At 49.0% G+C, this 24,005-nt stretch overlaps 1 protein-coding gene across 5 annotated transcripts in view; it reads right to left on the reverse strand.

Moving 5' to 3' along the window:
• TACC3 (transforming acidic coiled-coil containing protein 3) overlaps positions 1-24,005 on the reverse strand; it is a 610,937-nt gene that overhangs the window by 313,495 nt on the left and 273,437 nt on the right. For all 5 annotated transcript variants that reach the window (XM_085642581.1, XM_085642579.1, XM_085642580.1 and 2 more), the window contains exon 7: positions 16,952-17,007. In XM_085642581.1, the coding sequence (XP_085498707.1) occupies positions 16,952-17,007 (56 nt within the window). The remainder of the gene's footprint in view (positions 1-16,951; positions 17,008-24,005) is intronic.

Here is a 24,005-nt window from a genome sequence, read left to right on the forward strand (position 1 = left end):
CCCCGGCGCGCTGACGTCAGTTTTCTACGGAGAACTTTTCCGCGCCACAACGCGGAGCCAACACAAAAAAAACAGTCTGGGAACAGTGTGCGAAAAAAAGGGAAGAAGCGAATTGTGAGGAACAGCACCATTAGGGACAGTGCCAAGCACTGCGTTACTGAAAGTCATCGAAAGGAAAGAGCAGAGCACCGCTCTGAGTAGCAACCCTGCAAAGCGAAGGCTATGACCTCCCTGGAGGCAGAAAAAAAAACATGTTAAAAATTACGTGGCAGACGACAAAGTCTGCAAATACAATCTACAACAGGGAAAGGCAACAAGTGCGAAACAGCACCCCAAGACAACACCATCAAGGAGTGTTATATCCCCCGTAAAAAGCTAAGGGCTGAGGCACAGCCAAGAAACCCCAACCCAGAGGATTGAGGAGCAGATTATGAATAGGCCCCACACTGGAAGAACCAGGGTGCAGGGATGCAAAATTACTCCTACCGTCCAATCACCAAATAAGGAGTGGGACAATAAAACAGAACGAAGCATACCGCCAGGCAGGTAGAGAGCACCACAGAAGACAAATGCCACCCAAAGGGAAGCGAGTGCAGAAGTCCAAGCTGAAGGGTCCTTGCAGAACGGGGAGGAAGGGAGGGTCGTGAAGGAATCTGCGGCTAGAATCTTCTCTACCAGATACATCATTACTGAAGGTAAGTAACTTGTACATCTGATAGAGACTACTAGCCGCAGATTCCTGAACATAGAATAGATACCCTAGCCATACCCAGAGGGGAGGAGTGTCTGCAAGAGAACCTCACCAGCTTGGAAGAACACAGGGCCCCAACAGGGGATGTGTCATGGGGAGAGAAATGATGGCCGAGCCCCCACCAAACAGAAGTAAACAAGGAGATGGGAAGGCCAGGAAACCACAAGCCTACCCGAGGAGCAAAGGGCGTCCACCAGAAAACCAGGAAAGGCAGTGGACCCCACGAGTACCAGAGGAAGAAAATCACCACCCTCAAAGACAGGGAAAAGAGGGGACAGAGGCAGAGCCTGACCCAGAAGAACACCCACACAGCGAAGGGCACAGCTGAATGGGTGTCTACCCGGAAATAGGGAACAAGGCCGGAACGGTACCACAGTCGAGAAAAGCTCCAACAAACAATGGACAGAATCGCACGCTGACACAGCAAGGCCCTCGGAGGGGGGACCAAAACTACCAGGTGCGCGCAGCAAAACAGCTGGCAAATACTATGAAGCAGCAGCTCAGAATAAGGTGAGCGCAAGACGAAGACAGACAGGCCCCAGCCGAAACGGCGGAAACACCAAGACACGACGCTGTAACCAGCATGACAAGGGTCGGTCCAATGATCCAGAGGCTAAGAGGGAAGGAACCTCATAGAACAAGGATAGAAACATAAAAGCAAGACCGCACCAATCGGTATACTGTGATGCCAGGAAAAAGCAAGGAACCTGAGAAGGTAGCCACGCCCACCTAGCTTAAGACAGGGCTATACAATAGCCAACTAATACCCCACCTAGGGTATGAATCATCCCTGAACAAAAACAGGGCAACACCTCTTAGGGAAACCCACAGCAGAGGTCAAGAATATAACAGACCTGTGGGAACACCACAGACGGCTTACCAAGCAGCCAAACACCTCTTAAGGAAACCCGCAACAGAGGCCAAGAACTGAAAAGACCTGTGGAAAACACTACAGATGGCTTACGAATCAGCCAAAAAAAAAGACAAAGGGCCCAACCTCAGGACCTATACAGCTGCACTTAACAGCAAAAAACACACCACAAGCTGAAGGGCTGAACCAGCAGCAAAAAGAATAGAGGGGCCAACTGAAAGACCCTGAAACCAGTCAAAGCCGCACACAACGGGACAACCGAAACCTAAGGCCCCAAAGAGAAAGGAGGGATAACGCCTCCCAAAAAGTGCCGGAGGGCCAAGCTTACGGAGGGGGAGGAGGACCGAGCCCCGCAAGGAGTCTCTGAATAGCGGAGTCCGCGTGGGTGTGAAACAGAGGTCCGTCAAAAGGTAAATCCACATGACGCTCCCGAACATTCTCTGGAAAGACACCATCCCGCAGCCAAGCATGGCGGCGGAGGGCCACAGAACTCGCCATTGCACGGCTGAGGGAATCAGACGTCCAGGGCCGAACGGAGAATGAAAGTAGCTAACTCCCAAGCATACCACACATGGTGCCGCAGATCAGCGCAGGCACCCTCTTGGGAGGCATGAGACAGAAGGGACTCCGCGAAATCCCACAGATCGGAAGTAGCCCTGGCCAGCACACAAAGAGTGCACCCAGAGCAGCGCTAGTGGAGGCGAAAATGTTACGCCCCCAGGAGTCCAGCCACAGAGCTTCCCGTGACGCCGGAAGCAGCACTGAAGGCAAGGAAGGAAAAGCAGCCCACAGGACAGGGCACTGGGCCGAGGGATGGGAAAAAAGGCAAACAGAATCATGCGGAGCAGGACGGTGGCGGTGAAGGAGCGGTTGAGGCACCGGATCTCCCATGGCACATCGCTCCCCCCCCCCCCCCCCCCCCGGTCCCCTAGAAGAGTTATGGAGCAATGCTTCAAAAGGAAGAAGCAGCTCCCCTCCACCAGAGCCCTGGTGGAGAACCTGTAACAAGTGGTCCGTAGGGAGCGGGGCAACCGGATTGCCCATCTGCAGAATACCAGTGGCTGTGGAAATGGCCGGGACAAAAGCCACACTCTTCTCCGTAGAACGTCGTGGGGAGCAGGGGGATTCGGGGGGAAGCTAATCCTCCATGGGCGAAGGCTGCAAACTAAGATGCACGTCCCTTTGCCCCGTTGGAGGGAGAAAAGAAGAGCCCCTGTAGGGTGGGGAACCCACGGACGAGTGGGGAACCTGAGGGTTCTCTGGAGAGGGCGGAGAAGCCTGCGGGGCAGACAACTGCAGGGAACGAAAGAGCAGGTCCGGGGGCTGAGGACGTTGAGACAGCGTAGAACCCGTCCTGGAATCTGCCGGAGATAAGGCCACGACGCGGCGCCCAGTCACCGGTGAAGAGTAGCCGATAACCCTCCTGAGAGGAAGGGACATCCGGAGAAGAGTCGACGATCAGACGTCGGGCCGGGAAGTCCACCACAGGCACCGATGGACCCTTGACTGGCAACGAAGTGTCCACCAGCGGCGCCGGGTCGACCTCCACCACCACGTGCCGCATCTGAGAGGGGGTGGCATTGGAGCCAAAGCAGCCAATGAACGACGCCGGCTGAGCCCCCGATGAGGCAGCCGCCTTCGCCGAGGACAGAGAGGGGCTCGGGGAAGCATCCCGGGACCCAGCCTCCACCTGCGGTGCCGCCCGCGCCGGGAAGGAAAACCGTTGACGCCGGAGAGGCGTCGGCTCGGCCTCCGGGAAGACAGCCGCCTGCCCAGAGGACCGAGGGGGACTTGGGGACTAGCCCAGAGTCCCAGCGACCTCCTGCGACACCGCAGGGAACCCCATGGGGCTTTGCGGCGAGGCCGGGACTTGATGGGCCGAGGAGGGGAACCCAGACGGGCCGCACCCAGACAGGCCGCACCTAGACTGCACCACACCTCCAAGCCCTGAAGCCGAACACGTCGGCGGTGAAGCAGCCAGCGACTCCGCAGAAGGCCCCGCGCACGGTGAGGAATCTACTGACATCGCAGGAGGAGGAGGGCTCAAGGAAGCCTGCAGAGGCATAGCGTAGGCTTTCATCTGGGCCCTCGCTGCCCCAACACCGGGAAACAGCAGATAGGGTGGCGACGGACGAGGGCGCACGTCCGGGGAGGGACCGGCGACCTCTGCCAGAGGACAAGGCCTCGGCGGCAAGCTGCAACACTTAACGACAGGCAAATGACGCCCATGGGGCGTCGGCGAAGGACGATGCCACAGCAGGAAACGGCGGCCCCTGGGCCCGTCCTAGGTAGGAGACTGACACTGCAACGACACCGATCTGGACAAGCGGGCCGACAGCAACTTCATCCGGCGCTCCTGCCGGGACTTCGGCTTGAGATGCTTACAAGCCTCGCAGTCCATACAGTCATGGTGCTCGCCCAAGCACTACATACAAATAGTGTAAGGTTCCGTCGCCGACATCTGAACATGCACAAGAAGTGCACGTCTTGAAGCCCGAAGGCATAGTAAACTGTTCCCAACTCAAGGCGCTTAAGAGGCCCGAAAATAGGCCAAGGAGCACACTCCGGAACCGCGTTGCACGCGGAAAAGAAGGAAACGGACGGACGTCAGCGCGCCGGAGTGGGACTTGTGACCACGCTGACGTCACATCCGCGGATGGCGTCAGGGCGGGGTCGCTTAGTATCGCCCCCGGCGCGCAGATGCTGTGGCAAAATTTTTCCAGATACAGTCTCACGCCTGGGGATAATTCTATGTTCAGGAATCTACGGCTAGTAGTCTATCAGATATTAGCGTGACTGAAGACTTTCAGTATCTTGAAAATAGCCTGGCAAGACATTAAAGCCCGTTTGAGGCAAACAGGAATGGCTGAAAACATTAGTATGGCTGCCCTGGAGAACTTTAACCCCGTTGGTTAAATACTGTCAAGATTTTACCCCCACCCACTAGACAAACGAGGCATCTCCAGGAACCTTCTTCATAACACTTTCTCGTCCAGAGGAAGAATAGAAGACTGGACATGCTGTCTGACCTGCGAGGAGCTCTGGAGGACGGGACCTATGCATCTACAAGGACTCAAAAAGCCGCAAGTGGCCTTTTTCCATATAATATCCATCTGACCAGTGGAAAATGGAACTTAGCCTAAACTTCGCTGGTGGCCCCTGCCTAGCACCCCCTCATCCAACCAGGGGGCTTAGAGGTGTAATCCTGTTGTAGCTTGGGCACCAAGAAAAAGTTTGGAAACCTTTGAAAGCTTTTGCCCCAAAGACCCAGAGCAAAGAACTTAACAGTACCGGACAGGCAGTTCTGAGGCATTGGAAAAAATTTCAGATTCACCCCACTGAAATCTGGGGAGACATCTCGGGGGGGGGGGGGGGAGGGAGAGGAGGAGAGGAAACTGTTTTGGTACCTACATTTCTTTTGAAGCAAGAACATCAAAAGCTCCAGAGCCTTAGCAGGACCAGCCTGAGGCAGCTAGACTGGCAGTTTCCACAGGAAGACTTAAAGTTTCAAAGTCCTAATCCAAAAGGGGACTTTATCGTTTTTTTATAACTCTTTCTGATTCCAGACTTACTGGGTTGCAATTCATTTGTTGTAACGGACACAGGCTCAATCACAGTCAGCCTTTAATAGCGATTAGGTTCCAGTCTACTGTTTCCATAGACAATCATTGGCACTTTACACATCTTGACATATACCCACCCCAAATAATTATTTTTTTACAGTGGGTGAAACAAAAGACAAGAACTTAAAATTCCCAACCCCAAATGTAACCATTACAGATGCACACTCTGGGTAGGCTGAACACCTGGCAAATTAAAAACTATCTGATGAACACAGAAAGAAGTAGACAATCACAAATGTGCTGGAAATGACGGTGGTGTTTTTAGCACTGAAGACCTCACGCACACAGCCAAGAGAAAAGGTAATGCAAACAGATACCATCACGATTATGTTCTACCACAAGGGGGCACAGTCATAATTACTGTCTAACCAAGCAGATTATCCTGATGTAGTCAATTCAAGGAAACATTCTAATAAGTACCAATACATTCACCAGGAGAACAACATGCATAGTAAGACACTTAGAAAGAATTTTACAGAAACGGCAACTTAATCAAATGGTTGTAAACTATTTCCCATCCTGGGGGGTGAACACAAAACGGAAATGTGATGGGTCTAAACCTCAGCCATGTTTCCACATCACTAAGCACAGGGAAATGCACAGATGAATTAGTCAGTCATCTTTCCTTACGTTCCAGCAATTCCCCTAATGCCACATATAATCAATTACAAAAGTCACACATTAATAGGTCTCATTGGGAATGACAGATGGTACTTCCACCTTAAGGTTATGAGAGAAGAGGTATACCCATCTTACACAATTTGCTAAAACTGAGGGGGGCACCTACCCTGTGGAAGTTCTATGCTGCTAAGTGGACAGGATTTGATCAGTGACAGACACTTTACAGAGAACGCAAAAATTAGACTTAAAACTTAGATTTGTGCAGGGTGACCTAGCCACTATAGTTGTGTACACAAGCACCTAAATATTTATTCACTACTCCTGTAATAACAATATTCTTGGAAGAGATAAAGAGTTCGCCCATTATGATCCGCCTGCACTGAGATGGAATCTTAATCTGGTTGTAGCATATTTCAAGCAACCTTTTCAACGAATGCAGAAGGCAAAGCTGAAGCACCTCATGCAGAAAAACACCATTCTCACTACAGTCTATCCCATAAAACGAGTTGGCAAGCAACATGCATTAAGCTAAAAGCATTAACCATTCAGAAGCTTCATCTACAAATACACAAGGGTAGGATGGTTATGAGAACGAGGCCCTTCATTCCCAAGGTGGTATTTCACTTTCCTGTCAATCAGGCTGTATAAAGACCTACTTTGTTCCAAAGCCCAACAAAACAAGTGCAAGCAACTTTACACGCCGCTGAGGTTAGAAAGCGAATTAAGTACTACATTCAAAACACTAAATCACTAAGAACAACATTTCTTATGGTGCACACACAACTCTAAACAAGGGCTCACCGGTATCAAAGGAGACAGTTCGGATTCAAACTATCTGAACATGCTTCAGTAAGGTAGGTAAACACTTAAAGCAGACACCAAGGGCACATTGTACTAGGAAAAAAAGGGCAACGCTATTTTGCCAATGGAATGTCTAGTAACCCCAGCTGTATGGCAGTGACTCATTCATATTGTGTGCATGTTCAAACTACATACATGAGCCAGATGCTTCTAAAAACAGCTTTTTGAAACAGTATCCTTTATGCCCCATCTTCTCAGCTGATTGGAACTGCTACGTAATTGAAGCTAGAGGAGATCCATGCTGCTGAAGAAACCAACTGCTACGTAATTGAAGCTAGAGGAGATCCATGCTGCTGAAGAAACCAGATACTTTTAACAATACTTTTAACTGCATTTAGAAAAACTCTAATAGTGGCTATTTTCAAATGTTGATGCCCTTCAGATGAAAAAACTAGAGTACTGTACAGAACCAACAACTAGATGGAAGAATAATGCACAGAATCTAAATCTAGTAGTGATCAACACTGTAAACATTTTCAATCTGGTCTCTAGTGTTTTACTACACGGTTTACAAAGCGCACAACCAAAAGGGATGCTGCCTCATATATACGAAAGAGCAGAATTAGGGATCAGTCTGGGCTACTAGATCAAACTGTAAGGGTCAGAGTAAAACCAAGTCAGCTCTGTGCATTAAGACCTCTTGCACACATCTGCTGGAGAAATTGCTTGAAGAAAACTCAAAATACGCCAAGCCAAAAGATAAACCTGTTTCCTGAAAGTCACATAAGCATGTTCCTCTATGGCTTCTTTGCTGTTCATTAACTTTAGATACCATATACCCTATTAACACCTGATCATAGTCAAAATATTCATAAGGTTTGAGCTTCCAAGGTATCGTGGGCATCAACTGGTACACAAAAAGTATGGTTCACTAATTGACAAGGAGAAATGAATTTTGTTAGAAGAGGTGGTGGGGGAACAAACCAGACTGTCTTCTGCAGGAAATGCAAACCACAAAGTTACAAGGTATGTAATGGAGAGCTAGAAAAGTAAGGGGATAAGGATACTGGACATAATAAAGCTTAAGAATAAAGGAGGTGCTACTACTCTCTAAAGTCAATAAAGTGACATGCGGAATAAACACAAAGTTGAGTGTAAGGCAGCAGTGCTTAGGAGAAGTGCTATAACCAAAACCATCTTATCCTTGAGGAATGTCCCTTACTGCATCCTAGATGCAACTTAAGTTAGCACTAAAAACCAGTGAGCAATTATAAAGGTCGTCACAATGAACTACAAATGGGAAGCAACTGTCCACTACAGGGACATGAAACCCAAAAAACTGCTTCATTATGTATTCTACAGTTTAAATCCAAAACTGAGCAAGCTGCAGAAAACAGAGCTGGGTTAGGAAAAGGTCAGTAAAGAAAGGTCAAATCTAAAATTGGCAACAAGCATCCATTTGTTAGACAATAAAATCCTAAGCTGTAGTGGACATTCGTAAGCATATGCATCTTTGTTCAAGTCTCGACTTGCTAATGGCCCTCTGTGCATACTCGTGTAGTGCAGGAATGAAATAAGTTAGACTGAAGAACTTAATTTCAATCATTAACAACAATTAATTATAGCTTCATTTAGAGATCTGTAACTATATTATTACAATTGTCCTACTTGGCTGCCCTGCCCTTGGAATGACTTCCTTGCCTTCAGTAGCGCTGGGAGCCAGGGCACTTCCGATACTTGGGTGTGCAGATGGTGCTCTAGGATTCTCAATTACACCTCAATGTAAACAGAGGTCAAAGCACTGAGGCGTTCGGTGACCTTCTGGAACACACGGTCGCTCTCATTGATGGGCAGACTAGCAGTGTCCAAGATGGTGGTGCTGCCACAGAGTAGCCTGAACATGCTTCAAAATGTGTTGGGCCCTATCCCCACGCAGGTATAGAAGCAGTTGAACTCTATACTGGTGTCACTTTATTAGGCCGGTCATCGCAGTACAGTGGCTTTAGACACCCTGAACCAGTTGTAGGAGGAAGGGGGACTGGAAGCCCCTAGGTTGGAATTATGCTACTATGCTGCTCACTTACAGCATGCGACCAGGTGGCTGGATGAAGGGGACAACTGGGAGAAAAGACTGCTGTGGGAGAGTCCAGTTGGACAGGCTCCTGAAGGAGTTGGAGAGCGCATCGGCCCCTGATGACATGCTGTAAGAAAGTGGCTCTGTAAATACTGCTCCCAAATAGGTACAGTGTGCACAGAATCCACAGTCCCTAGCGGTTTGGCAGAGGCTAAAGTGAGATATAACCTTAATCTCTAAAGTGGTAGCTTGGTCGAGCAGTAAGGCAGTATGAGGACAGTGTAAAGCATTTGTTGTACAGTCAGCAAATGGTCTCACACACTAAAGAACTGAACTCTAGGCCAATGGTTTGTGTATATATATAGTTTTATTTTAGAACCAACAATGGGTATAAAAATATACTTTCTCAGAATGAGATCTTTACTTAAATACTTTCAATAAGCAATAGACTTAAATGCAATAGTTACAGTTGTTGCAATAGGCAACACAATTATAACATTGAGCTCAATGGGAATTTCTTAGTAAATGCAATTACTTTTTGAATTACTTTTCTAACCACAGGACTGGATCCTACATTCAGTCCTGGGACATTTCCTGGAAACAGGTAAGTAAATATGTTTGTTACAGGCATGATTTTTAAGGAATATTATTGTATTACAAAAGTTGACACTTAGAAACATTTTCACATAGAATCACCAATGTTATCCTATGGGAGGAAATTCACTTAGCAGGTAAGTAGGGTTATTGTTACTTTTTCTTACTCGGTGCTGGATCCTGGATTCAGCACTGGTGCATCTCCTGTAAACAGTTGAAAGAAATCGTTTTTGTTACACAGGCGATTTTTAAGGAATATTTGTTTGTTTCAAAAATCGACACTTAGAAGAATTTCTGGTAAAAACCAGGCAATGTTATCCTATGGAGGAAATTCAAGTTATCAGTAATTACAGTTGTAATTACTTTTCAGGGTCAGTGCTGGGCACCAAGATCCAGCACTGGGATCTCTCCTGATAACAAGTGAGTAATTTTGTTTTCGTTGTTCGGCTGATTTTAGGTGAACATTTTAAAGTTTCAAACCTTGACACTTTGGGTAAGTACTCGACTGGCAGAGTTAAGGTTCTGGGCATAGACTCAGGGGTCTCCCAGGGTCAGGTAGGTACAGTGGTTACACCCTCAGCAGCACAGGGGCCGCCGGGTACAGAGAGAGTTAGGCCCAATGGTATCCTATGGCGGGCAGGGGGCCTTTGGTTGGTGGCTGCTGGCAAACAGACCACGCAGCTGTGGGAGCTGGGCTCATGGTCACTTGCTCAGGGCAAGTGGGGAAGTAGATTAGGATAGATGTTGCACTCCCAGGGGCACTCTGGCAGCTAGGTGCAGGGAGCTTTTGAACCGTCGGGCCCTCAATGGATTTCTATGGAGAAGCTACAAGACGAACATAGGCTGCAAGCTCGGGGACGAAGATGCTCCAGGTGCGACCACCACTTCGAGAGGTAAGTTGGGAAGCTGTAGGTTAGGTAGGTACCCAGGAGCTGGGCACATGGGGCCACAGGGCGCCGGGTGCAGGGTTGTCTTTTCGCGTCGGGAAATCTTACCCTCAGCTGGTCGCAGTTGGAGGGGTCCCTGGTTCTGAGGCTGCAGGCGTCGACAGGAGCGTCGAGGTGGGTCCTTGGGTGCTGGATTCAGGGTCACAGTCGCTGGGGGGGGGATGTCCTTGTGGTCTTTGTCCACTCCGGCACAGGCAAGGCTTGGCGGGTGCAGAGTGTGCAGGAGTCGCCGTTCCTGGTTGGCACCAGGGGCTTGTTACTTGCTTTGAGCAGAACCACTGCTCGTGGGAGCCCCAGTCTTTTTAGAGTCACAAGGCAGTCAGGTCCTCCGGGGTTTTTGAGGTTGCTGACCACTGGAGACGCCAGGTTTTAGCAGGAGCAGGTTCGAGGGTCGACAGGCTGGTAGGGCTGGGGCCAAATCAGTTGGTGTCTTCCTCTTGTTAGCAGCTGCATGGCAGGTCTTCTTGTTTGTTGTTCTTGCTTGTTTTGGATTTGGGATCAGACGAAGGAAGGTTCAGGGTGCCCCTGAATACTTCATTTAGGGGCGTTACAGGTAAAGGGCAGGGACCAATGGGTCCCTTCCCTGGGGTGGGTACACCCCCTATCCTGCCACTCTCCTGTGGAAGGGGGGCAGTAGCCTAGTCCTGATTGGGCAGGGCTCCCCTTCTTCAAGATTGCGAGAGCCCGGGGGATGTGCTTCACCTTGTCTCCCCCAACTGAGGGGTGGGGTTGGCAGAGGCTAGCACACCCCCTTTCCTCCCTTGGGGTTTCCCGCCAGTCTTCCCGCCAGAGTGGGGGTCAGAACTGGTGGGGGCCAGTTGCAGAGTACAGCAAGTGGCTGGAGAAGCTCACAAAGGCGGCATGCCTTTGAAGCTTCCCCTGCCCATCCTGGGGGAGGAGGCCTAGCACCTCGCCATGGCAGGCAGGTCGCTCTCCACGCCGCGCAGCTCCACCTGACTGCCCCCGTTCCCTACTGCCTCCGCTGAAGCGTGTTCGAGCCCCCTGTTGTGCCTCCGTTCGCAACCTTGGTACGGCCTGCTCTGGTTCTCTTTTTAGTGTGCTCAGTGTGTTTATTGTGTTTACTGCATCTCTGTTTTCTTGTCTGCTCTACTGTATTGTCCCGGTGCTCTTTTTCCCATTTTGCCTTCTGTTCCCTCTTCGCCGGCGTCCCGCAGCTGCCTCCCCTGCGGCCCAGTCCCTTTTCCTTCTGTGCCCTTCGCCGTTCCCTGCAGCCCCGCCCCCTGCTCCCATTCGCTGTCCGCCACCCGCCTCCCAGCTGCCCCTCCCTCCCACCTCCCTTACTTATGGCAGCCCCGCGCAGAGGGCGTGCCGCTGGCCCACATGAGGCAAGCCAGTCTGCGCCTGGACCGCACCCAGCGCCAGAACCCCTGGACCCCGCGGACGCCACGACACCAGACTCCGCTACAATGCCAGCGCACTCAACGTCGACCGAGATCACTGCTGCTTCCAGGCCGCCCCGAAACGCACACACGGACCTTTCTCCTGCCGCACCTGCAGCTTCACCTGCAACAGAGTCACCAAACCTCCAAAGACTGGACCCAACCACCTTCACTGCATACTCCTCAACATCCGCTCCGCACGCAAACACGCCGTCAAGCTCTGGGACCTGCTCGACACCTGCGCCCCGGACGTCGCCTTCCTGACCGAGACCTGGTGGAACGACTCCTCGGCGCCCGACATCGCCATAGCCATCCCGGATGGCTACAAGATCACCCGCAAGGATCACACCAACGGAATGGGAGGAGGAATAGCCATAGTCCACAAATCCACCCTCCAGGTCACCACCCACGCGGACGACACCCTCAACACCGCCAAACACCTGCACTTCCGGATCCACACGGACCAAAACACCACCCTCAGAGGAACACTCGTCTACAGACCCCCCCCCCCCGGTCCCTGGGCACAGTTCAGCGACCACATCACCGACATCGCCAGCACACACGCACTCGCCTCCACGGACTACATCCTCCTCGGGGACCTGAACTTCCACCTCGAGAACAACGACGACGAAAACTCCACCACCCTTATGGACAAACTCGCCAGCCTCAGACAACTCGTCACCGCACCCACTCACGCCGCAGGCCACACGCTTGACCCAGTCTTCTCCACGGGCACCCACGTCGCCTTCAACCACACCACCGACCACCGCTGCATCCATTTCTCCTTCAAGAAATCCACCACGCACCACCTCACCCGACAGCTACCTCGCCGCTGCTGGAACAAAGTCACCGCAGACCAGCTGACGACCACCCTAGCCCAGAAGCCACCGACCCCACCGACCCAGACGCCGCCGCCCGCAACCTCAGACAGTGGATCAATGACTGCGCCAACATCCTCGCCCCGCTGAAGAAACCCTACAACAGCAAGAAAGCCACCTGGTTCACCGAAGAGCTCCAGACCTCCAAACGTCCATGCCAGAATCTGGAGAAGAAATGGCTCCACGACCATACACTGGACAGCCACACAGCGCACAAGGACGCTACCCGCAGACATCACCACCTCAGACTAGCCAAGAGATCTTCCTTCAAAGCACGCCTAGATAACAACGCACACGACAGCAAAGAGCTGTTCAGCATCGTGAAGGAACTCTCCAACCCCAGCACCAACGCCAACATCCCACCATCACAAGAACTGTGCGACTCACTGGCCACCTTCTTCCACTGCAAGATCGCGGACATCCACGTCAGCTTCAACACCAAGTCTACCCAGACCACGCCAGACCGCACCCCCCCTGCGAAAACCACCCACACCAACCTCCTGGACCAACGTCAACGAAGACGAGACACGCAAGGTCATGAACTCCATCCACTCAGGCTCACCATCAGACCCCTGCCCACACCACGTATTCAACAAAGCAGACACAGCCATCGCACCCCAACTACGGAAGGTCCTCAACATCTCCTTCGAGACAGCTACATTCCTGGAAAGATGGAAGCGCGGCGACATCAGCGCCCTCCTCAAAAAGCACAAAGAGGACCCCAAGGATCTTAAGAACTTCCAGCCCATCTCCCTGCTCCCGTTCCCGGCGAAGGTAATCGAGAAAATAGTCAACACGCAACTGGCCCGCCACCTCGAGGACAACAACATCTTAGACCCATCCCAGTCCGGATTCAGACGAAACCACAGCACCGAGACAGCCCTTATCGCCACCACAGACATCAGGCGCCAACTAGACAACAGCGATACATCAGCCCTTATTCTCCTGGACCGGTCATCCGCCTTCGACATGGTCTGCCACCGCACACTAAAGATTCGCCTCCATGAAGCCGGAATCCAAGAGAAGGCCCTCGACTGGACCAAGTCCTTCCTCACCGGCAGAACCCAGAGCGTCCGCCTCCCATCCTTCTGTTCCGAAGCCACTGACATCATCTGCGGAGTACCCCAGGGCTCATCCCTCAGCCAGACCCTGTTCAACATCTACATGGCCCCTCTCGCACATGTGGCCCGCCAACACGACCTCAACATCATCTCCTACGCCGACATCACCCAGCTCATCCTCTCCCTCACCAAGGACCCACTCACTGCCAAAACCAACCTCCACGGTGGAATGAAGGCTGTTGCAGATTGGATGAGGAGCAGCCGCCTAAAGCTCAACTCTGACAAGACGGAGGTCCTCATCCTCGGACCCACCCCCTCCACCTGAGACTACTCCAGGTGGCTGACCACACTGGGACCGGCACAGACACCCACCGACCAGGCACGCAACCTAGGATTTATCCTCGACTCCTCCCTCTCCATGTCAAAACAGGTCAACGCTGTCTCCTCCTCCTGCTACAGCACCCTCCGCAGGATCTACAAGTGGATTCCCACCAAAACAAGAAGAACGGTGACCCCGGCCCTCGTCAGCAACAGGCTGGACTACGGCAACGCGCACTACGCAGGAATCCCGGCCAAACACCTGCAAAGACTACAACGCATCCAAAATGCCTCCGCCCGACTGATCCTCAACATCCCCCGCCGCAGCCACATCACCCCCCACCTGAGAGACCTACACTTGCTCCCCGTCGACGAGAGGATCACCTTCAAGCTCCTCACCCACGCTCACAAAGCACTCCACAACACCGGACCAGCCCACCTCAATAGCAGACTCCGCTTCTACACCTATACCCGCCAGCTCCGCTCCACCAGCCTTGCCCTCGCAGCTGTCCCCCGCATCCGAGCTACCTCTGGCGGCAGAGCCTTCTCCTTTCTCGCCGCCAAGACCTGGAACACCCTCCCTACCCACCTGCGACAGACCCAAGACCTGCTAGCCTTCAGAAGACTCCTCAAGACCTGGCTCTTCGAGCAGTAGCGGCACCCCCTCCCCTCAGCGCCTTGAGACCCTCACGGGTGAGTAGTGCGCTTTATAAGTAGACTGATTGTTGCAGGCCCAGGAGAGCGGATGGCTCTCTACCCAGGGGTCCAGCAACATGTCTGCTGTGTGGCAGCCTAGGCACCTTCTCAGATAGGACGTGGATTGTAGGTTAGGTTCAGGGGGCAACTCTAAGTTGCCCTCTGTTGTACATTTTACATTAAATACCACACTGGCATCAGTGTGGGTTTAATGTGTTGAGAAGTTTGATATCAAACTTTAGTCTTCAGTGTAGCCATCATGGGGCTGTGGAGTTCGTGAGGACGACCTCCCAGCACTATATACTCTTAATGGCAGCACTGCATTTACAATGCCCAGGAATGGACCCGGGTACTGTAGGGGTACAGGGCTCATGCACCTGTACCCACACCACTGGCATAGAGCACCCAGCTAGAGGGGTGACTGAGGTGAGCCAGGGCAGTGTGTTTGTGGGAATGACACACAGGGTTGTGTGCCATATCGACTGTTCTGCACCAAGACACTCAGCCTGCAAAGGCAGTGTGTGTGTGTGTGTGTGTGTGTCAGGGCACAGGGCCTCTAAGGGTGGCACAATGCGTGCTGCAGCCCTTAGGGGTCTTCTCTGGTCACAGCGCCCTGGGTACCTAGGGTACCATTTACCAGGGGCGGACATGTGGCCAGAGATGCCAATTGGGTTTAGGCTGTTAGGCAGTTTTAGGGAAGGAACACAGGTCCTGGGCACCTGATTGGCAGGAGGCCAGGGCACACCAAGTCAAAGAGCATCAGTATTCTGGCAGCAAAAAAAGAAAGGGGGGGGGGGGGGGGAGTTTACTGCAACAGAAACCCACTTTCTCACACATGCCCTATGTAGTCAGACAGACTGCGAGCATCTGGCAGTATTTTGTGGAGTAAATCCTGAGACGTGCACCGTTCCATCTGGAACTTTCTGTATGGATTCTTGCTCCGGTGCAGAACATAAGGGACAACATGTCATTCCAGGCGTTGGCGGGAGAGGGAGGTGTTTGGGGGAATATTAACAGACTTATTCCCAGGCGAAACATCTATCTCCAATGAGCAGGCTTGTGAGGACTTTGGGCTGGGACAGGGCCACTATCTACATTATGCTGGAATTCCAGATCTGTTTAAAGTGGCATGGCCAACATGTCCAATCGGCCCGCAAACAATCACTGGACATAAATGCTCACCTGTAATGCTAGGCGCAGACTCATTTCTCTCCCATATAATGCAATGAGGGTAAACTCAACGGGCCCCCTACCTAGGGCACGTGCAACATGGGATGCTAACATGACAGAGCCCTTAGGTGAAAGGACATGGAAAGCAATCTGTGTACTCACGTATACGGTATCCTGAAACTCACGCTCCAAATTGGAACGTTACAACTACCTACACAGAACATACATGATGCCAGTGAAGTTGCATCGCATTGACCTGGACCGCCCAGATGCCTGTCCTCTGGTGAAGCTGGGGCAGATTTCCTGCATTAAGCATAGGGGAGTCATGGGGTAAATCAATTTTGGGCTCAGGTGGTCGAGCTAGTGCAGAGAGGCACGGGCCTTCGTTGATGTTACCACTATTCTGTTTGCAGGGACACATTAAGAAACCCAAAAAGCGCAAGATAGTTTATAAACTCTTGCAACTATTTTAAGTGTTGGAAAGGCTTAAGGTTGCAATAACCTGGGTGGGGAAGCGCACCCCTGAAGTGGATGCATGGATCAGGGGACACTGGCGGCAGAAGCCCATATGAAAGCCAATCAAAGGGATGAAAAACTAGAAGAGGACCTGAGGATATGGAGGGAGCTACGTGCCGTGTTCTTGAACTTTGAATCGAATATGAGAAATCAGGATGAGTCAGACGTGAGTGAGGGCACATCAGAGGGGAGACAAATTGATATACCTGATAATATAACGACAGGCTCTTTGATCTATGAATCCGTTATGCCATAAGTTGCAATGTCCTGCTCGAATCTTTGAACTTTTGTCGTAAATTCCACCTGTTTGTACCAGATGAGACTGTACACCTGATGTGACTTTGTTAAAAACAAAGGTTTAAAAAAACAAAAAACTAAATTACAATTTTCACAATACAAATAAATAATGTTGGGACAAACCTAATCAAATAAAAATTGGGTATTGCAGGACAATGTTTAACTAAAGAGAAATAAAACAGTAATTGCTTTAACAAAGTACACTTCAAATTAACATTTATCCACATATAGTGCAAAGGATAACATGATGTTATTTCAGACAAATTTTTATACATGATTAAGCATTTTCTCTTTAAATTGTTTAACAGTTTATGAAAATGTAAGCCTACTTACAGAAACGGCACCAAACTGTTCCAAGTAATCTATTTCTGTTGGTTGTCCAAATCCAACTAGAAAGAAATTTTAGAAAATTTATATTGCATGTAATTTCAGCTATGACTTACAGAATGGTCACACTATAGAACTAAGGCATATAATAAAATGAAATAGAAAAAGACTTGGACATGAAATAAAATGTACTTTCTTGGAATCCTGGTTCTCAATCTCTCTGAATTCTCTCAAATTATATAGAGCAGACTACCTCTTTATCAGCACAGAAAGACAGAATATTACACTTCACTTTGGATTCATAACAGAGAGCACTCAATTGAAGATACGTTTTAATAAAGAAACACAAAACTAAATAAGATAACAGAAAACAATAGCTTGCAAAATTACAAATATAACAGAAAATTTGCTCAGTCATAAGCTATAGATAAAGTAAACATTTACTCTGTACATCTGTGAGCATGTCCTTCTGGGGAATAGTGAGGCATATTTAAGAATCTGCAAAAAAAGCAATAGTAGAGACAAGTTACTTGCTCGTAATCTTCATTTTCAGACATGGGAATCTTCCTTTAGGTCGTAAATTGGAAGTGGGTGAAAAATAGTGGACTATTCTCAATAAGAGAGCCAGAGACAGAATTTTCTGAAAATCCTGATGTTTTTACTTCAATGTACTCGCTTTGCAGAAGAACAGCGAGATAAATTGTTACTTTGATAGAACTAGAATCATTAGATAGTCTCAGAATGGACTGAATGGCTGCTACTTCAAGAACAAGCCATCTTGTGGAGTATTAATAGGGAGCGCTAAACACTGGGGAAGTAAATTGCAGTATTTTGTTTGTCTCTGCAATCTTTCTGTAAAAGGAAGCAAGTTTACGACAATGTTAGTGCTGTTTCTTTAAAGTATTTGATACATATGATGATGGGTTTGATACTGAAGCCAATGCTGATGGTAGCTTCAGGATTGTATAGGGCTCTGAGGTTTAATGCTTGAGATACATGTCAACACCCTCAATATTGGTGACTGACAAAATCTGGAGTGGTATCTTCAACTGTTGTGCATTTTGGCTTTTTTCTTCGGAGCAAGATTAACTCTTTAATAGGCACTTTAACATCTTGCAAACATGCACTTTTATAAGCAATGGGATCCCAGTAGCCACATCAAAGAACCCTTAAGAGTTTTGAACACATTTTATCCTTTCTGTTTTAGGACACCTGAAAAAGTAGTCGGTCATTCTTATGGGTTGGGAGAAGAAGAAAAAAAACACATTTCAGTTAAAAAAGCATTACCAACTACACAAATGTTTATGGCTTAGAAAGAAACGCGAACATTGACTACAGGAAAGTTAATTTCTTCTGCATTTTAGGTTCTACATCGATAATCGGAAACATTAAAATCTAGTAGCAAGAACATCCATAAACAATAGCTGTTTCAAAGGGAATAATTCCATAAAACAAACAACTCTTCCAATAAAAGGATTAACCAGATGTTTCTTAAAGCAGTTTGATTCACACTAGGGTCAGCTCTAGTGTTAGAATCTAGACTGTGCCTTCTGATCTAAAAATATTTCCATTTGACTGGTCCACAGATACCCACTAAGGATATATGCTTCAACAAGGCTGCCTTCTCTCTGGTTGAATGGGCATTAGGCCTACCTAGAAATGACTTCACTATTTCATAAAGGGTATCGCAAAATAATTAAATATTGTTTGTATAGCATGTCAGCAGCCTCAAGAAAGGAGTCGCTGAGCCTCAGAGTAAGGTACAAAGCACATTATACAGAGGGAACTCTAAAATAGAAAGAGTTCAGCATGCTTTTGAAATTGTATTCAATTATTATTTTCCTTAGCACAGTGGGAAATGTATTCCAAAGCTTTGACTCTAGGAAGGAAAAGTAACAACCACCTCTTCAGACTGCACACTTGTGGAACTTGCAGGAGGTAGAGGTTGGCAAATTGGAGTAATTTGATCAGCTGATGAGGTATGAGCCTGTCTCCAAAAATACAAAAGCCGTGCTGCAAACAGGCCCAACGGGCAATGACTAGAGATTAAGTAGATGTGATTTTCTACTAGGAACCACAGTAGTCTTTTTAGATGGGGAAGGACAGATTCTGCCTAAGGAATTTTGAGAATGTCTGGGTGCGGTGTTTTGGGCCAACTACAAATTGTGCATAATGATGTCTGGGAGACCAAGACAACACATTATCATAGTCCAATCTAGCAAGAAAGCATTGGCGGAGGTCAGGAGATCTAGTAAGTGAAGATTACGTATAGAATTAGTCTGCATATTAACAATTATCTTTTATGTATGTATGTATGTATGTATGTATGTGAGTTCTTATATAGCGCTCGACTTACCCTTGGGCATCTTGGCGCTTGCATTGGGAACCCGTCCTGGCTTTTTCCCTGTGAGATAACCCGTACTGGGCATCCCAAGGTGAAAGCCAGGCATCCCGCCGCGGCGGGGGGGGGGGGGGCGTAGTGGAGATTAAGCAGCTATTGCCCAGAGTTGCAGAGTGTGAACCCATGATTTGAGTAGGCACCGAAGTGAGAATTGAGTCCGTGGACACTTGGGCTCAGACCCTGCCGCGTCGGGAATTGAACCCTAGTCCCGGGTCTGACCTCTGCTTCAGGGTATGCCTCCTCTAACCAGTGAGCCACACTTCTTTTATGAACTCAAGGTTTTAGTCTGGTCTAGACAGAGCTGCATAACTCTACTAACGCGGAGATCAATAGTTTACCAAAACCAAATTAGTGGTAAGTTAACTTACTCAACATGGAATTCTAAAACAATCTTAAGTAAAAAGTAAAGAAATCCAGTTATGTTCACACTCATAACCACCTTGTTAGTATGGAAGGCTGCATAGGGTTGAACAGCTAAAAACAATATGCAGTACACCCAATCTATGTACTGAAGTAATTGAAACGTAGAAAGCCGTCTACCACAGAAGAAGCTGCCCTGACAACATGCTAAATGTGGGAAGCTGGCTCTCTATAATGTGCACCAAAATGAGGTATACTGTGTAGTGAGTCCAGGCAACTCAATGGTTTAAAGAGGCACAAGTAACAAACCCAAATGCTCTTTTGTGGTACTGTGGACACGCAGGTTATTCTTAGAGGGTTGTGCTGAGCATTTCTTGTACACGGAGGTACACAAGAATAAATTTGAGACCAAATGAGAAAATGAACACTTTTCATATAAATTTCAACACCAAGAAGTACTTTTAGAGATACTGATTTTTACAGGTAAGTAAAAGGTTCTCTAAATGAGTCTTTACGCAGCAATGCTTTCCAATGGGCAAAGGGCATATACCACACACTGTAACTTACAATAGGTTTCTAGGGGTCCCCTTCAGGACTTAAGGTGGTAGGGGGCCAAGGTCCTAAGAACCACCAGCAGTTAGTCTTTACCTGCCCTGGAGCATCCGGGTGCAGAGGTGCTGGTCAGGTTTATATCTTTGCGCACTACACCAAACGAGAAAGGGGGTCAGCCACCTAGAAGCAGGCTGCAAAGGGGGACATGGGCACAAGTCCAGGAGCTCCCAGTTGCTCAGTTCGTGAGGGCCCTGGGAGCATGGAAGCAGAGTGGTAAGGTCAGCTGGGCTTGTGCACCAGGGGCACTCATGGTTGTGGGACTTTGCCAGTTGAGGGAATAAAAACAGGACAGCTAGGCCACTCTTGAAGTGGGTCTCTGCAGTAATGACGATCCGTGATGGCTGCTCAGTCTTTGAGTTGTTGAGTCAGGATTCGACTCAAACAGGCAATGGTTGCTGCAAGGGTCCAGTACCCCAAGTATTGGTGCTGTGCTGCTCCGGTTGGTCCTGGCATCTTCTCACTTTAATGGGGAGACAAGTCAGGGACCTCTTCCTTGGCGGCTGCTGCGTCAGTGAGACAGGGAGTGGCAGAACAGGGGACAAGACTTTGCTGTTTGGTGCTCGAACACCGCAGGGGAGGAGCTCCTCTACTTTAAGGGACATTGTTGATAATTTGCGTAGTGCTGGCTGCCAACCGGGGTTCTTGGCAGACGCACACGAGAAAGACAAGGGGGTTTGTCATGATTGTGGGGACATATGCAGGCAGGGTTTGGCACCAAAAAGTCTGCAGCAAGACCTCAGTTCTCGCTTTTTTCACTCTTTGTCCTCTTCCTTGTGCCAGTCGAATCGGAATTCCTGGTGTCAAGTTTGGCACAAATACTCAATTTAGGGGCATTAAGGGGAGTGTAAGGTAGTAGATAATGGGCTACTTAGCTTTGAGGTGCCTAAATCCCCTATATGACCACCTCCTGTGGGGAGTGGGCATAACCCTGAAACAGTATCTAATTTCACCAAACCCAGGATGCTCGTTTCTGGTCCAGGGAAGACATGGCTTGGCAGTTTGCGCTGGACTTTTCCCATGAGGAACTGGGTCATGACTGATTTGCATTTAGCGGTGTCTGAACTGGAGCGGCGAAGTGAGCTAAAGAACAATGATTGATTTAACCCAGATTTGGGACGTGGGGAGGTTGGTGTCTGAAAAGACAGCGCTCCGTCCATCATCTCCTTGTGTTTTCTATTAAGGAGTCAACTTGCACATGACCATTAATGTATAGGTGATTCCATGGTGAGGATTAATATTTGCTCCGTTCGAGGGGTTACTGCTTTGACCACTGTTGGTATCAAAAACACCTCCTTAGTCAAAAACACCTAATTTTACTCTGCTTTAATATGCTTGGAAGGATTGGTAGAAACTGATCCTTTGTTTATGTAGGGCTGAGGGTTTCTAGTACAAAACACAAGTCCTCGCGCCTCCTCCAACTGCACTCCAATCAATCATGTGTTTGTAAAGCGCGACTACTCACCCATAAGGGTCTCAAGGCGCTGGGGAAGAGGGGAGGTGCAGGTTCCAGTCCATCAAGGAGGGGGGTCTGTCGAAGAGACAAGTTTTGAGGTTTCTCATGAAGATGGGGAGTGATGTTTGTCTGAGGTGGTGCGGTAGGGCGTTCCAGGCTCTGGCCGCGAGGAAGGAGAAGAAGCGGCCTCCCGATCTAGTCTTTCTGGCGCGGGGGAACCACGGCGTAGGAGAGCTGGACTGATCGTAGGGTTCTTTGGGGTGCATGGAAGTGGAGTCGGCTGTTGAGGTATGCTGGTCCTGTGTTGTGGATGGCTTGGTGTGCGTGGGTGAGGATCTTGAAGGTGATTCTAGTCTCGAGGAGGAGCCAGTGGAGTGTGCACAGGTGCTGGGAGAAGTAGCAGTGTCTTGGCAGGTTGAGGACCAGTCTTAGGTCAGTGTTCTGGATGTTTTGTAGATTGCAGGCGAAGTTTTTGTTTATTCCGGCGTACAGTGCGTTGCCGTAGTCGAATCTGCTGGTGACGAGGGCGCGAGTGACGGTTTTTCTGTGCTTGAGGGGGATCCACTTGAAGGTCTTACGTAGCAGGCGGAGGGTGTGGAAGCAGGAGGATGCGACTGAGTTGATCTGGCTGTCCATTTTGAGCTCGGAGTCCAGTATGATACCCAGGTTTCGTGTGTGTGGTCCGTGGGAGTGGGAAGGCTTCCGAGGGTGGGGGGGCCACCAGGTGTCGTTCCAGGAACCGGGTGTGGGCCCATGATGTTTTGTCGGTGTTGAGTTGTAGACAGCTGCTTTTCATCCATTTGGCGACAGCTTCCATGCCTTCTTGAAAGTTGTGGTTGGCTGCGTTGGGTTCACTGGATAGGGAGAGAATGAGTTTGGTGTCGTCTGCGTATGAAACCATGTTGAGTCCGTAGGTTCTGACGATGGGGGCGAGCAGAGCCATGTAGACATTGAAAAGCGTTGGGCTGAGGAATGACCCATGGGGGACTCAGGTGGTTCTGGAAGTGGGTCAATACGTTCGTCCACCATTTTCATTACACCATGATAAGCAACCACATCATATAGGAGAGATGCTCTATATGGATAGAATTCTTACTCTTATCAAGGTGAATTGGTCTCCAGTTATGCCATCTTCTTAGAAGTTAAATATACAGGTCTACATTGCTTTGCAATTCGGTTTCACAATCGTCTAAAATTCTTACTTCTCCTCATAACTCCGGTTCTATGTTCGCACTAAGTGGTCAACCCTCCCCTTTCGTTTGCTGTCATCTATTTTCTTTGTAGATCATTTTACACTCAAGGACTATGGTTCTTTGCGATGTTGCAAAAAAACCTATTTTTTACGTTTTAAAGATGAACTCTCCACTTTAAGAAGGCTTTTCTTTTTGATGTCGATAGCTTTTAGCAGCTCAACCTTGGATACCCCTTAACCCCTTTTTAATTTCAATGGCCTTCAGTGTTTTACCAGGCTTGACCACCCTCAAATGTTTTGCCTGACGTGGGTACGATTTGCTACTAAAATAGGCTTGGACGTTTTTTTCATGAGGGGTACACACTTGCTATTATGATGTTCAAGACTGAGCAATAAAATGTGCATGATGGTTTTGGGGAGAATTTCCTTTTAATAAGAGTACGCCATTACTTAAAAAAAAAAAAAAAAAGTGTTACGTAAGCTATAATCACTATCTTGTGACTTTAATAGAAATAAGGTAAAATAACCCGACATGAGAGTATACCCAATGACCTCAAACAAGTTTCTAACCGTCGGCAATGCTCCATTTGACGGATACTCTAACTGCAGATTCTGCACCTTTTAAATAATTTCCAGGCGTCCCACTGGATCTGGAAGCTTTTCAGCAATGCTCTTGAGCAACTATGTGGGTTCATGCCACTGCATACCACCCTGGAAATAGAGTGGAGCTACACAAGTGACCCCCCCCCCAGCATCTAGGAATCAGTTTGCCGGACTCTGTCACTCCGGTGCAGAGTGTGAAAATCCTCCGAATCAGTGTGCAGATTCCAAATGCTGGACTTTTTTATATTAAAAAGGTACTTCACACAATAGGGTAGTTAGGAGGGTGATGTGGAATCTGCGGTTAGATATAGTGTGCATTGGAAAGTTACGCTGATGGGTACTTCTAACCGCAGATTCCTCGCCTTTCGAACAGATACCAAAGCAGTACACCTCCAAAGGTGGAGTTAATCAGACCAACACATCCTGCAGGATAAAGCCA

This window comes from Triturus cristatus, chromosome 2_2 (assembly GCF_964204655.1).
Source record: "Triturus cristatus chromosome 2_2, aTriCri1.1, whole genome shotgun sequence".
Classification (NCBI taxonomy): Eukaryota; Metazoa; Chordata; class Amphibia; order Caudata; family Salamandridae; genus Triturus; species Triturus cristatus.